At 44.6% G+C, this 12,966-nt stretch overlaps 1 protein-coding gene across 1 annotated transcript; it reads left to right on the plus strand.

The window, feature by feature from the left end:
* Positions 1-615: 615 nt before the first annotated feature.
* On the plus strand, positions 616-12,966 carry CLEC17A (C-type lectin domain containing 17A). The gene is made up of 11 exons (XM_060092251.1): positions 616-814; positions 2,890-2,922; positions 3,005-3,055; positions 3,139-3,180; positions 3,355-3,396; positions 4,036-4,176; positions 4,262-4,324; positions 6,459-6,554; positions 6,765-6,916; positions 9,997-10,106; positions 12,834-12,966. Exons 1-11 carry the CDS (start codon positions 616-618, stop codon positions 12,964-12,966), a joined length of 1,062 nt encoding a protein of 353 aa, XP_059948234.1.

Consider the following 12,966-nt stretch of genomic DNA (forward strand, 5'->3'; position numbering starts at 1 on the left):
ACTTCACTGTGGGAATGTAGGAGTACTTAGCACCGATTACTTTAACATCTTGTTGTAAATGTCTACCCCTCTGGGAGGCCTCCCCTGACCACCTCTCTACATTAGCCCCCATCCTATCCCTTTACCCTGTTTTATTTTATTTTAAAATAATACTTAGTTACTATTGGAAATAAAATAAAAAAACAAACCATATTTCTTATTTCTATATTTCTTTATAGGTTTATTGTCTCTCCTGTCTCGATTGAAGTTTCATGAAGGAAGGAGCTTATCTATTTTTCACCCAGGGCTTGGTGCTGTGTAGGAACTCAAATGCAGGGGCTGTGGTCATTGTTATTTCTGTGCATGAATCCAAACTGGGGAGAAGAATACGTGTGTGTGTGTGTGTGTGTGTGTGTGTGGTCTGTGGTGTTCCCCTCAAGATAGATTTGCATGTTCTTGACTTTTAAAGAAAAAAGGAACTGAGAAAAACCCTAGTCACTTGAGTTGAGGACACAAGGAGAAGAAGCTGTCGAGCTCTGCCTGCTTCTTCTCAGGCTCCTGTGTTAGCTGCAGTCATGTGCACCCTGTATACTAACTCTGGGTGCAGGGACCTGCCAGGTATGGCCCTGGCCAGGCATGGGCTGGGGACCAGGGGTGGTCAGGACCCAGGTTACAGTATTCCCACCTTGGGGTCAGAGACCAGGGTGTGAGGGACAGAGGAGGGAATGGGCTGGGCTCTCACTTGCCTTTCCTCTGGAAGGGCCCAGAGAAGAGGAGGATGATGATGATTATGAGAACACGGCGCCACCGTACAAGGACCTTCCTCCCAAGCCAGGTAAGAGGACCTCTCAGAGGCCAGGTGAAGAGATGTGTGATTTGAGGGATGAGGTTGGGGAATAGACTCCCCAGGGGGAACTAGCTGGGCACTGCAGACATATATGGTCAGCCTGCCCATACTGGGCACCATGATGGTGGGAGTATCCATGCGTCCATGCTGAGGGTCTCTCAGTCTGATGGGGGAGGCAGTTTTGGGCATAGTCTTGGGTGAGCAGGTCTGAGAGGGGAGGGACTATGAAATTGGGGAAATCCTGAGGGTAATTGAGGGGTCTGCCTGCACTAGTGGGAGGATTCAGGGTCAGATGAGGGGATATTGGAGTGAGACTTGAGGGATGAACAGGAGTTTGTTAAGAAGAGAAGCCCAGAAAAGTACTGGTGGATGCAAAGGCCCCGAGACATGAAAACCAGTATTTCAGAAGCTGTGAGTGGACTGTTGTCTCTCCAACCTCTTCGCATTCACACCCAGGGCCCAAATTTGCCTTTAGACTTGGGTGGTCCATGCCTGGCCAGGGACTCAACAAGAGTCCAATAAGTGTACATAAAAGTGGAGGCTTTGGGTCCAGTGGTTGGGACTGGGTGCTTTTACTGCCATGGCTTGGGTTTCACCCCTGGTTGGGGAACTGAGATCTCGCAAGCTGCATGGCAGGGCCAAAAGAAAAAAAAAGTGGAGGCTTTGAGGTTTCCCTGAGTAAACTCCCACCAGGGCCCCTGAATGTCCTTGGACAGGGGCCATTCCACGTGGATCCACGCCCCCCACTTCTGAGTCCAGAGTGGAGTCAATCTAGGAGGTCCCAGGGCACCATGGGTCTCAGTATGAGTTAAGGAGGTGCACTGGGCTCTGCTTTTTGACAGTCCGTCTCCAAATCCAACTTGGTCCCAGCATGATCCCCAAGCCCAACCCGAAGACCCACCCCATCGCTGTCTTCAAGGCCACCCCTTCCCCAAATTTAGGTCCCATCCCCATCTCCAAATGCAGCCCCATCTCCAACCCATCTCCATGTCCAAATCAAAACTATCACCAAGCCCCAACACATCTACAACCCAACCTCAACTTCTCCCCCATTCCCTAATGCAGCTACAGCCCCATTCTTCATCCCAACTACACCCTGAATCACAAACCTACTCCCATGTCCATCACTATCCCTGACCCTTCTTCAACCCCATCATCTCAATCCAAGCCCTCATCCCAACCTTAACCTTGACTCTATTCCCATACCCAAACTCACTTGTGTCTTTAACTTAGGGGGATCAACTGTCCTAGTTTGTGCAGAGATGAAAGATTTCTTGGAATGTGGGACTTCCTGTTTTAAAATTAGGAAAGTCCTGGGTAATTCAGGATGGTTGGTCACTGTATCTTAATCCTGTCCCTATCCCTAAGCCCAATTCCATTTTCATGCACAACCCCACCCCTAACCCTCCATTGCAATCTCAATCCTGTTTCTTTTTTCTTTTTTCTGGCCACACTATGCGGCATGTGGGATCTTAGTTCCCTGACCAGGGATTGAACCTGTGCCCCCAACAGTGGAAGTGTGGAGTCCTAACCACTGGACCGCTAGGGAAGTCCCTCTTTAAAAAAAAATTAATTAATTAATGACCTTGTTGGTCATCTATTTTATTTTTATTTATTTATTTAAAAATATTTATTTATTTATTTGGCTGCATTGGGTCTTAGTTGCGGCATACGGGATCTTCCTTGTGGTGCGCAGGCTCTTCATTGCGGTGTGCAGGCTTCTCTCTAGTTGTGGCATGCAGGGCCCAGAGCACGTGGGCTCAGTAGTTGCAGTGCGTGGCCTCTCTATTTGTGGCACATGGGCTCCAGAGGGTGCGGGCTCAGTAGTTGCAGTGTGCAGGCTTAGTTGCCCCACGGCCTGTGGGATCTTAGTTACCCGACCAGGGATCAAACCAGTGCCCCCTGCATTGGAAGGTGGATTCTTAACCACTGCACCACCAGGGAAGTACCAGTCATCTATTTTAAATATAACAGTGTGCACATGTCAATCCTGTTTTCATCACTGCCTTTCCACCTCATTCTCATCCTTGGACCAGCTCTAATGCTGAGCTTCTCTTCGCCAGGTTGGACAGCTCCACCAAGGCCTCCAAGGGCAGGTGAGCTGGGGCTGGGGGTACAGGAGACCCAGTGCTGGCTTTGTCCTGATCTGGGACTGAGCAACCATTCCTCCCTCCTCAGGAAAGAAAACAGAGAACCCCCCACTTCCCTGCAAGCTCCTGAAGAACACAGGTGAGCATCTAGGGCTGGGACCTTCCTGTTCACTTGGCTGAAGGCCTGCTCTGCATGACTGTTGTCTTTCTGATCCCTTCCAGGCCTGAACCTCACCCCTGTCACCTGCACAACTCCTCAACTGGGTGAGCAGTGGGAATACCCATTACGAAGCCTGAGAGCGGACACTTGGAAGTCCTCCATCCAGTCCCCCAATTCTGACCAAAGAACAAATCAGAGGGCTTGGGGGGAGGTTGTTGATCTTGAAAGACGAAGTCTTTCGGTGACTTCTGAATAAACCTCTCTTGCCTTTCTCCCAGGCACTGATCTTGTACATCCTCCATCCCAGCTGCCTATAACCAGTAAGTCCTTTAGGTTTACCTCTATCTCCCCTCTCATGGTGGCCAGTGTATTTGAGACCTATAGCTCTGGAGTGAGACCCTGGTAGAAAACATTTCCTTTCAGAAGCTCCTCCTTTCTGAGTCTAAACCAGACCCCCAAGGACCCAGGATATCTACCAGGTACTCTTCAAGCCCTACCTCCTGCTTGCCTATAAGTTATGGGAAATGTACTCTGCCCCAGGTGCAAGGGTCCACAGCTTGGGCCACCGGGGAGCAGCTTGGGCAGGGGCTGCTGGAGTATAGAAGATAATGCATCCTAAATGTTGAGAAGAGCTGGGTCCAAGTTATGCATGACCTCTCCAAGCTTTCAGTTCACTTATTTGCAAAATGGGAATACTATCTAAATTTACATCATAAGGGTCAGGAGCCAATAAGATAATAAGGGTGTGACAGAATGTGTGGCATATTGTATGTATTCCACAAATGCTCTGGGCTTCATCAGGGTTTGCTCTCCCTGATATTCTCTTGCTGACCCCACCTGGTGATATAGTCATGACCATAGTCATTTGCCCCCCTGCTCTTGGAGGAAAGCTCAAGGGTCCCTTCCTCACTATCTGAAGCATCAGCATCAGTCTCTCTGTCCCCATCTCTGCCCCCCAGCTACTCCAGTGCCCTGGATCAGTCAGAAGTCCGGAGGTCCTAGGTGTTACCAGGAGGAGAGACTGATGGTGTACGTGTGTCTGCTGGTGGTGGTGTCACTGCTCATGGGCTGCACTGGTCTGGCTGTTACCCTGATTAAATGTGAGTAAGGTGAGGATGGGGCGTGCAGAGAAATTGGGGAAGGGGTATGGGAGGACTTGGGCTCAAGCTGGACTCCTTCTCATAGACCAGGAGGTGGTGGAAGAGCTGAGGATGTTAACCTTTCAGCAGATGGCATGGAGAGCAAATGGTGAGCGCTTTCAATCATCCCTTCAAACCATGCGTATTGAGCACGAACATGATCCTCAAATCCAGCTTCATGACCAACCCCAATGCCATCTTTGCTAGGCACTGTGCTATGTAGCAGGGTGGGGGATGGGTGGGTAGGATAGTGAACACATCAGACATAGTCCCTGTCCCTGTGGAGTGTGTGTGTGTGTGTGTGTGTGTGTGTGTCTAGACCTCCACTGTCCAATATGGCGACCATGAGTCACTGTGGTTGTTGAGCACTTGAAATGTGGTCATTTTGGATTGAGTTATACTGTAAGCCTAAAATACATATGGGGGGCTTCCCTGGCGGTCCAGTGGTTAAGACTTCACCTTCTAGTGCAGGGGGTGTGGGTTCCATCCCTGGTTGGGGAACTAAGATTCCACATGCCTCGCAGCCAAAAAAACAAAAATGTAAAACAGAAGCAAAATTGTAACAAATTCAATACTTTAAAAATGGTCCACATCGAAAAAAATATTAAAAAAAAATACAGATTTCATGGGAATTCCCTGGAGATCCAGTGATTAGGACTTGGTGCTTTCACTGCCTTGGGCCCGGGTTTGATACTGCTTGGGGAACTAAGATCCTGCAAGCTGCGTGGCATGGCCAAAACAAAAAAACAGAAAACCAAAACCACAAAGCAAACAAAAAAACCCAACCAAAAAATACATATTTCAAAGATTTGCTACAAAAATAATGTCAAATATATCAATAATATTAATAATGATAATCTTTAATATTGATTATACACTGAAATGCTAATATTTTGGATATATTGAGATAAATAAAAATGGCATTCAAATTAATTTTACTTTCTTTTGACTTTTAAAACACGTGGCTACTAGAAAATTTAAAATGACCTATGTGGTTCACATCTTGTTTCTGTTGGACAGTACAAGCATAGACAGCCATTTACCAAATTATCATCCAAATGAGGGTAAAATTCCAAGTTTTGATGAATAGTCCAAAGGAAGAGGAAGACAATTCTATGAAAAAATCTAACAAGGGGTCTTGACCTTATCTTTGGGAGTGTCATATAGAGTTTCACTAGGGAAATGGTACTATAGCTGTGTGAAGGAAGAGAAGGAATTAACTTGGTAAGGAGTTCAGGGTCTCAGGCATGTGCAAAGGCCCTGTGGTAGGAGGCGACATAAGTACAAGGGAGGAGAATGGTGAAATTGGGTAATTGAGAGATGATGGATGCTTGGATGAGGGTTGTGGTTGTGGGGATGAAGAGTAGTAGGTGGAGTGGAAAGATTTAGGAGGTAAAATTGACCAGACTGGGGATGAGTGAGTGGGAATGGTGGTGAGTGAGAGGGAAGAGTGTCAAGGATAACATATATGTTATCTATCATCTATCTATCTATCTATCTATCATCTATCTATCTATCATCTATCTGTCTGTCTATCATCTATCTATCTAATATTTCTGTCTTGTCCAACTGAAGGGCCATCTAGTGATAGCCCTGAGGAGTATTGGGAGAAGGCAAATTTGTGTGAAAGTAGTGGTAACACATACATTAGTTGTAGAAGAGGCTTTCAGTATGATTCCTGAAGTCTGAAAATTGCTCCATTCCACAATCCTTCACCCCACAATTCAGACCAAGCCACTCTTCCACTCAAAACCCATCAATGGCTTCTCACTGCCCAGAGTCCAACAAAAAACCTTTAGCTTTGCATTTAAGGACCCAGACACCAGACCTCTTCCCACTCTGCTCTCAAGCTCCTGTGAGTTTCCACTTGATCTCTACTGCACCAGTCTTTCCCAACATGCTTGTCTCTGGACCTTTGCTTCCAAGGTGGCTCCTGCCTACTGAGCCTCCCCATCCCCTTAGAGATACGGAATCACCATTTTCCTTTAAAACCCACCTCCTGCAAGAAGCCCACCATCTTTACTCTTCCTCATGCCTCAGGGATTAATCTCTCCTTGGAGCCACACTAGGGCTCTTCTTGGGCACTGAGCATGTGTTTTTGAGTTTTACCTCCACCCACTAGAACGTGGGTGCAGTGGGGGAACACAGCTCTTGCTGCTCTCTGGTGTGTCTGCGGTCAGTGATGGGTAGGTGGGTAGATGGGGGTTTGGGTCTCTAACCTTACAGCCCATCCCTGATGACAGTGACTGGCATGGCGGGGCTAGCCGGCCTGAAGAAGGACATTGAACGAGTAAGAGCTGACACCAACCAGTCCCTGCGGGAACTTCGGGGCTTATTAGGTGAGTGAGACTTGGGGAACTTCACTGAGATGGGGGACATGGCAGAGCTGTGACACTGCATACATCCATGGGAGTAATTCTCAGTGTGATCTATGTGAGTGGTGCCCACCTGGAGTGGAGAAGTGCATAGCCTGCACAACTGTACATGGCATACCATGTACATTACTCTGGTTCTGGGGCCACTCTGACAGAATCCTATCCTGTCCCCAGACTGTACCAGGGTCACCTGCCCTGAGGGCTGGCTCCCTTTTCAGGGTAAGTGTTACTACTTCTCTCCAAGCACCAAGTCATGGGATGAAGCCCGGAAGTTCTGCCAGGAGAATTACTCTCACTTGGTCATCATCAGTAACTTTGCTGAGCAGGTGAGCTGTCCCTACCAAGCCCTTGAGAACCAGCAGGGCCAGCTTGCTTCTCTTCTAGGATTTACATATCCTTCCCAGGCCTGGATGTAGAGAAATTGGAATTGCTTTTGAGTCACTAAAACTTTTTCTTTTTTAATAATATGTTTTATTTTTAAATTTATTTTTAATTAAAAAAATATTTTTGGCTGTGTTGGGTCTTATTGCTGCGCGTGGGGTTTCTCTAGTTGTGGCAAGCAGGGGCTACTCTTTGTTGTAGTGTGCAGGCTTCTCATTGCAGTGGCTTCCCTTGTGGAGCATGGGCTCTAGGCGTGCGGGCTTCAGTAGTTGCAGCACACAGGCTCAGTAGTTGCGGTACACAGGCTCAGTAGTTGCGGCACGTGGACCCTAGAGCACGTGGGCTTCAGTAATTGTGGCTCATGGGCTCTAGAGCACAGGCTCAGTAGTTGTGGTGCACAGGCTTAGTTGCTCCAAGGCATGTGAGATCTTCCCGGACCAGGGATCGAACCCATGTGCCCTGCATTGGCAGGCGGATTCTTAACCACTGCACCACCATAGAAGTCCCCACTAAAACTTTTAATATCAAGGTTAAGGGGGTATGCTTTCCTTGAGTTCAAATCCTGATTGTGTTCACTTATCCTCTCTGAGTCTCAGTTTTCCCTCTAACATGGAGATATAATATAATGGCTATCTCTTAGGTAGCACTTTCTATTCTCTAGGCTGTATTCTAAACATCTTACATGCATTCACATAATTCTAACAACAGTTCTATAAATTAGTGTGTGAGTCAGGAGAGGTTATGTTATGCTGAAGTAACAGACAGTCCCTATAGCTCAATGATGGAAGTGTATGAGGCAAGTCATACACTGACTTTTAAAACTTCTACCTATGTGTACTCACAAAGAAAGTCACATGGGCACTGCTATGTTTTAAGATGCAGGGAAAGACGGTTTCATCTATGTTTATGTAGAAGGATAATTGGAATATGTGTAAATAACTTTAATGACTTAATACTACCAAAGCTAGGTGGTAAGGCCATTTGTACACTGTACATATCATTACATATCAGTACTTCACAGATGAGGAAACTGAGGCATATTTCACTTAAGCAACTCACTTGTTACAACTAGTAAGTGTCAGAGCTGGGATCTGAGCCCAGGAAGCTGGTTTCAAAGTCCATGTTCTTGGCCATAAGCTTCATAGCACTATTTGATTAGTGTTTCATGGTTTATCTTTTCCCATCCTTTTATTTTTAACCTGTCTATGTCATTATTTTAAAAGTAGATTTCTTGTAGATAGCATATAATGGGGTCTTATTTTTTTAAAATTCAATCTGACAATCTCTGGCTTTTAATTGGTGTTTTAAGACCATTTACATTTAATGTAATTATTGATTTGGTTAGATTTAGGCCTACCATCCTATTTTTTCCCCTCTATTTAAAAAAATCTTTCTGTTTCATAGCATCATTTGTATGAGTAGGTAGTACAGAGGGTTTTTTTTGAGATTAAATTAAATGATGTAATTTAATTAGATGTAATAAGATGATGGGGAGGTATAAGTCATACTCTCTAAACTCAGGTGCATAAGAAATATAACTTTGTTTTCTTTAAGTAACTCATTTCCTGCCTCTTTTGAGCTCCCATTATACCAGGAGGGTGGAAATTTTATCTGTCAGTTGAGATCTTCTATTTTTCTTCTGAGTAGGAACAGCTTATATAGGGTCAAGGTGGAGTGTAGTACATGTCTGGTCCTCAAGGTCTTTACTCCAAGCTGGTATCCACTGGGACATCCACTGGATGAATGATCCTGGACAAATTACTTAACTTCTCTCTGCCTCAATTTTCCCATCTATAAAATGGGGTTAACAATCCTTGCTTCAGTAGGTCACAATGAAGATCAAATGAGATATCTGTGCAAAGTGTGTAGGTCACTTATTAACTTATTAATTCAACGAACAATTTTTGAGCACCTACTATGTGCTAGACACTATTCTAATTTGATGGGCCAAGCAGCTCTTTTCTCTTTCTGGTTTCCTGATACTTCTCTGGGGCTTTACCCAGGAAACAGGGTCGAGGTACACTCTACTTTTTAGAGTTTTCATACCCATCTGGGGCATGGTTTTGGCCATCACCTCAGACTCTACCAGGGAATGAAATGCAGAGCCCTCTTTCTGGCACCCACCATGTCTACATCTCCATAATTTCCTTCACATTGCAATCTTTCCTCTTTACCTTTTAGGGAATCTTGGTCTTGAATAAGGTTGAGTGAATGAGATATTATTTGCATACAGTAAAATGCACAGATCTTAAGTGTACATTCACTGAGTTTTGGCATATGTATATACCTGTGTAACTGTCAACCCAGTCAAGATTTACAATGTTTCTACCACCCAGGGAGGTCTTTCATGCTCCTTTCCCAGTCACCCCACCCCCACCCTAGGGAACTACTTATCTGGTTTCCCTTACCATAGATCAGTTTGCCTAGAGAGGAGTTGCTTTAAATCATAATATTTTCATTTTCTTCCTAATCTTTTGTCTTTTGCCCAAGTCCTTTCATTTCTCCCAAAGGCCTGGGCTTTGGAAACATAAAAGCCAGGAATCCCCATTCCTCTCCTTCCCCCGCCACCCAAGTTCTTCTGCCTGGATGCAGATGAGGACTGCAGGGTGGGGTGAAAGTACCAGGGAAATCAAGATATCACTTATTATTATTAAAATGTTCCTTAAATTATATAATGTTAAATGTTAAGATGTCATAGTACTTACTGCATGTCAGACACTGTTTCAAGCTCTTTATGCATACTAATTCATTCAATCCTCTCAACAACTCTATGAGGAGTTAGCTACTATTATCCCATTTTACAGAGGTGGAAACTGAGGCACAGAGTGGTTCATAGGTTTTGCAAGAAGGTGGCCTGACTATTACCACTGAACATGCTCAAGTGGGAAGAATGCCTTGATCTTGTTCTGCATGCCATGGGGACTGGGAAGGGTATTGGGGTGGCACTCACAAGCCCTAAATGTGTGTGGGACAGAGCAGAGGGTGTGTAGAAGAACTGGTGGCTGAATGAAGTTTGTACTTGCAGAACTTTGTGGCCAAGGCTCATGGCTCTCCTCGGGTATACTGGTTGGGGCTGAATGACAGAAACCGTGAAGGGGACTGGAGGTGGCTGGATGGGTCACCCATCACTTTGAGGCAAGTATCCAGGGCTCTTGGGATCTCTCTTCCTTGTAAGTCCTTGTGAAGTCCAAACCAGCAGATTCTTTAGAATTCCAGGCTGAGCTGGACTGGGAGGCACAAGGGTGCTTTTTTTTCTGATAGGGCTTCTGGTGCCTGTACTTTAATTTTTCCTGCATTGAAACATCTCAACCTTTAGCACAACTGCTCAAACATATCAAGTCCCCAGACCAATGATTGAGGGGGAGAAAAAGGAAAAGGAGGCATGGTTATAGGGCAAGAGGAAGAGAAAGATTTTGATTTGCCAAAAGGATGAACAGGATCTCATTTTTTGGGCACTCTTTATATTAACTCATTTATTTAATCTTCTTAATAATTCTGTAAGGTGAGTACCATTATTATCTCCATCTTGAAGGTATGGAAAATGAGGCACAGAGAGGTTAAGCAACCTTCCCAAGGTCAGACAGCTAGCAGGTGGCAGTGCCACCCAACCTGGCTTAAAACTATGCTCTTAGCCATTATGCTTTACTTTCTCAAGGAGTGTATGTATTTGTATTTTATTTTATTTTATTTTATTTTATTTTATTTATTTATTTTTTTTGCTTTACGCGGGCCTCTCACTGTTGTGGCCTCTCCCATTGCGGAGCACAGGCTCCGGACGCGCAGGCTCAGCAGCCATGGCTCACGGGCCCAGCCGCTCCGCGGTATGTGGGATCCTCCCGGACCAGGGCACGAACCCGTGTCCCCTGCATCGGCAGGCGGACTCCCAACCACTGCGCCACCAGGGAAGCCCTGTATTTGTATTTTAAATAAATGTTAACAAATTGTCCCCCATACTGTTTATACCAATTTATTCTGTCACCAGCTTGACTATAATTTTTTTTGCCCACACATTCATCAAACTTTTGGAATTTCGTTGGTTTAAAGGTAGGTGGAAAATGGAATCCCAGTGTAGTATTAATTTGCATTTCTCTTATCCCTGAGGTTGGGTGTATTTTCATATGTTTAATAGCCATACGTATTAACTTTTCTGTGAATTATCTATTCATATCTTTTGTGTATTTTTTATGTTGCGGTTTTGGTCTTTTTCTTACTGATTTCTAGGAGCTCTTTCTATATTAGAGATATTAGTGCTTTGTCTGGGGATTTTATTTTTTATTAAAAATTCCTGGAGGGAGGCAGAGCTCTGCAAATTGAGATGTCGTGGCTTGGTGTGGCACTGCAGGTGCTCAGCTCACATCCCTTCATGGGGCTGGTGAGGGCTCCCCCCAGCAGGGGGCACTGACTGCTAAAGGTTCACAGTTATGCTTTCTCCAGAGTTGGCTTCAGCTGAATGGAAGCCTGTTCAGCTAGGAGGTTACTCCACTCCCATTGGGGTCATGCCACAGACAGTGACCAGTTGAGAGAAGCCTGGACTCCTTGTTTCAAGTTGGAATAACTCTGTGGTGCTATTCAAATTTCAGAGTTTCCTGTGGGATCAGGTTGAGGCTAGATCAGGCTGAACCCACATCCTTGCTCAATTCTATCCCCTGCCCCATCCTGTTTCTCTCACTCCCTATCTCCTGAGAACAGCCCTTAATAAATCCTCTGCACCGGAATTGCCAAATATGGCTCTGCTTTAAGGGAACATGACCCAGGACATTACAATACCTGGAAGGTTGGGAGGAATGTGGTGTAACAGAAGTGTTCTTTGAAAGAGGAAGCAGAAACTGACCAGATGCAGGAAACTGATTCAGGAGCTGGGAGAATTTCTGGTGAACAGGAAGTGGGGCTGAGTTAGAACAGACAAGCTGCTGGGGTGAAGAGGATAATGCAGCATCTTTAGGTAATTCTGAAAGGCCGAGGAAAGATTCGGATGGAAGAAAGAGCCCCGAACCACGAAGGCATTTCTTTTTCTTTTTTTTCCGATAGCCTTTTAAAAAAAATTAATAAACTTCATTCTTTTTTCTGTTATTATTATTTTTAATTGAAGTATAGTTGATGTACAGTATTATATAAGTCACAGGTGTATAATATAGTGATTCACAATTTTTAAAGGTTATACTCCATTTATAGTTATTATAAAATATTGGCTATATTCCCTGTGTTGTAAAATATATCCTTGTAGCTTATTTATACCTAATAACTTGTACCTCTTTCTCTCCTACCCCTGTATTGCCCCTCCCCACTTTCCTCTCCTCACTTGTAACCACTAGCTCGTTCTCTATATCTGTGAGTCTGTTTCTCTGTTGTTGTATTCACTAGTTAGTTGTATTTATTAGATTCCACATATAAGTGATATCATATAGTATTTGTCTTTTCCTGTCTGACTTATTCACTCAGCACAATACCCTCCAAGTCCATCCATGTTGTTGCAAATGGCAAAATTTCATTCTTTTTTATGTCTGAGTAGGACTTTATTTTTTAGAGCAGTTTTAGATTTACAGAAAAATTGAGAAGATGGTACAGAGAAGTATTTCCCATATTCCTTCTCTCCCTCACACTTTTTTTCTATTATTAACACCTTGCATTAGTGTGGTGCATTTGTTACAATTGATGAACCAATATAGATACATTATTATGGACTAAAGTCCATAGTTTACATTAGGGTTTGCTCTTTGTGTTGTACATTCTATGGGTTTTGACAAATGCATGATGTCATGTATCTACCATCACAGTATCATATAGAATAGTTTCACTGCCCTGAAAAATCCCCTGTGCTCCGCCTATTCATCCCTCCCTATATGCACTTTTTCCTTTATCCAGCTTTTGGGACCCACAGGAACCCAACAACCTCCATGATGAGGACTGTGCCAGCATGAACAAAGGTGGCACCTGGAATGACCTCTCTTGCGACAAAACTACATATTGGATTTGTGAGCGGAAATGTTCCTGTTGA

The sequence above is a fragment of the Mesoplodon densirostris genome, chromosome 3 (assembly GCF_025265405.1).
Source record: "Mesoplodon densirostris isolate mMesDen1 chromosome 3, mMesDen1 primary haplotype, whole genome shotgun sequence".
Classification (NCBI taxonomy): Eukaryota; Metazoa; Chordata; class Mammalia; order Artiodactyla; family Ziphiidae; genus Mesoplodon; species Mesoplodon densirostris.

Bases quoted from the DNA above. Each gene is read 5' to 3' on its own strand.
- CLEC17A (XM_060092251.1), top strand. From the start codon at position 616: ATGGGCTGGGGACCAGGGGTGGTCAGGACCCAGGTTACAGTATTCCCA. The intron at 815-2,889 runs GTAAGAGGACCT...TCTCTTCGCCAG, and splicing joins GGACCTTCCTCCCAAGCCAG to GTTGGACAGCTCCACCAAGG. The intron at 3,397-4,035 runs GTAAGTCCTTTA...TCTGCCCCCCAG, and splicing joins ATCCCAGCTGCCTATAACCA to CTACTCCAGTGCCCTGGATC.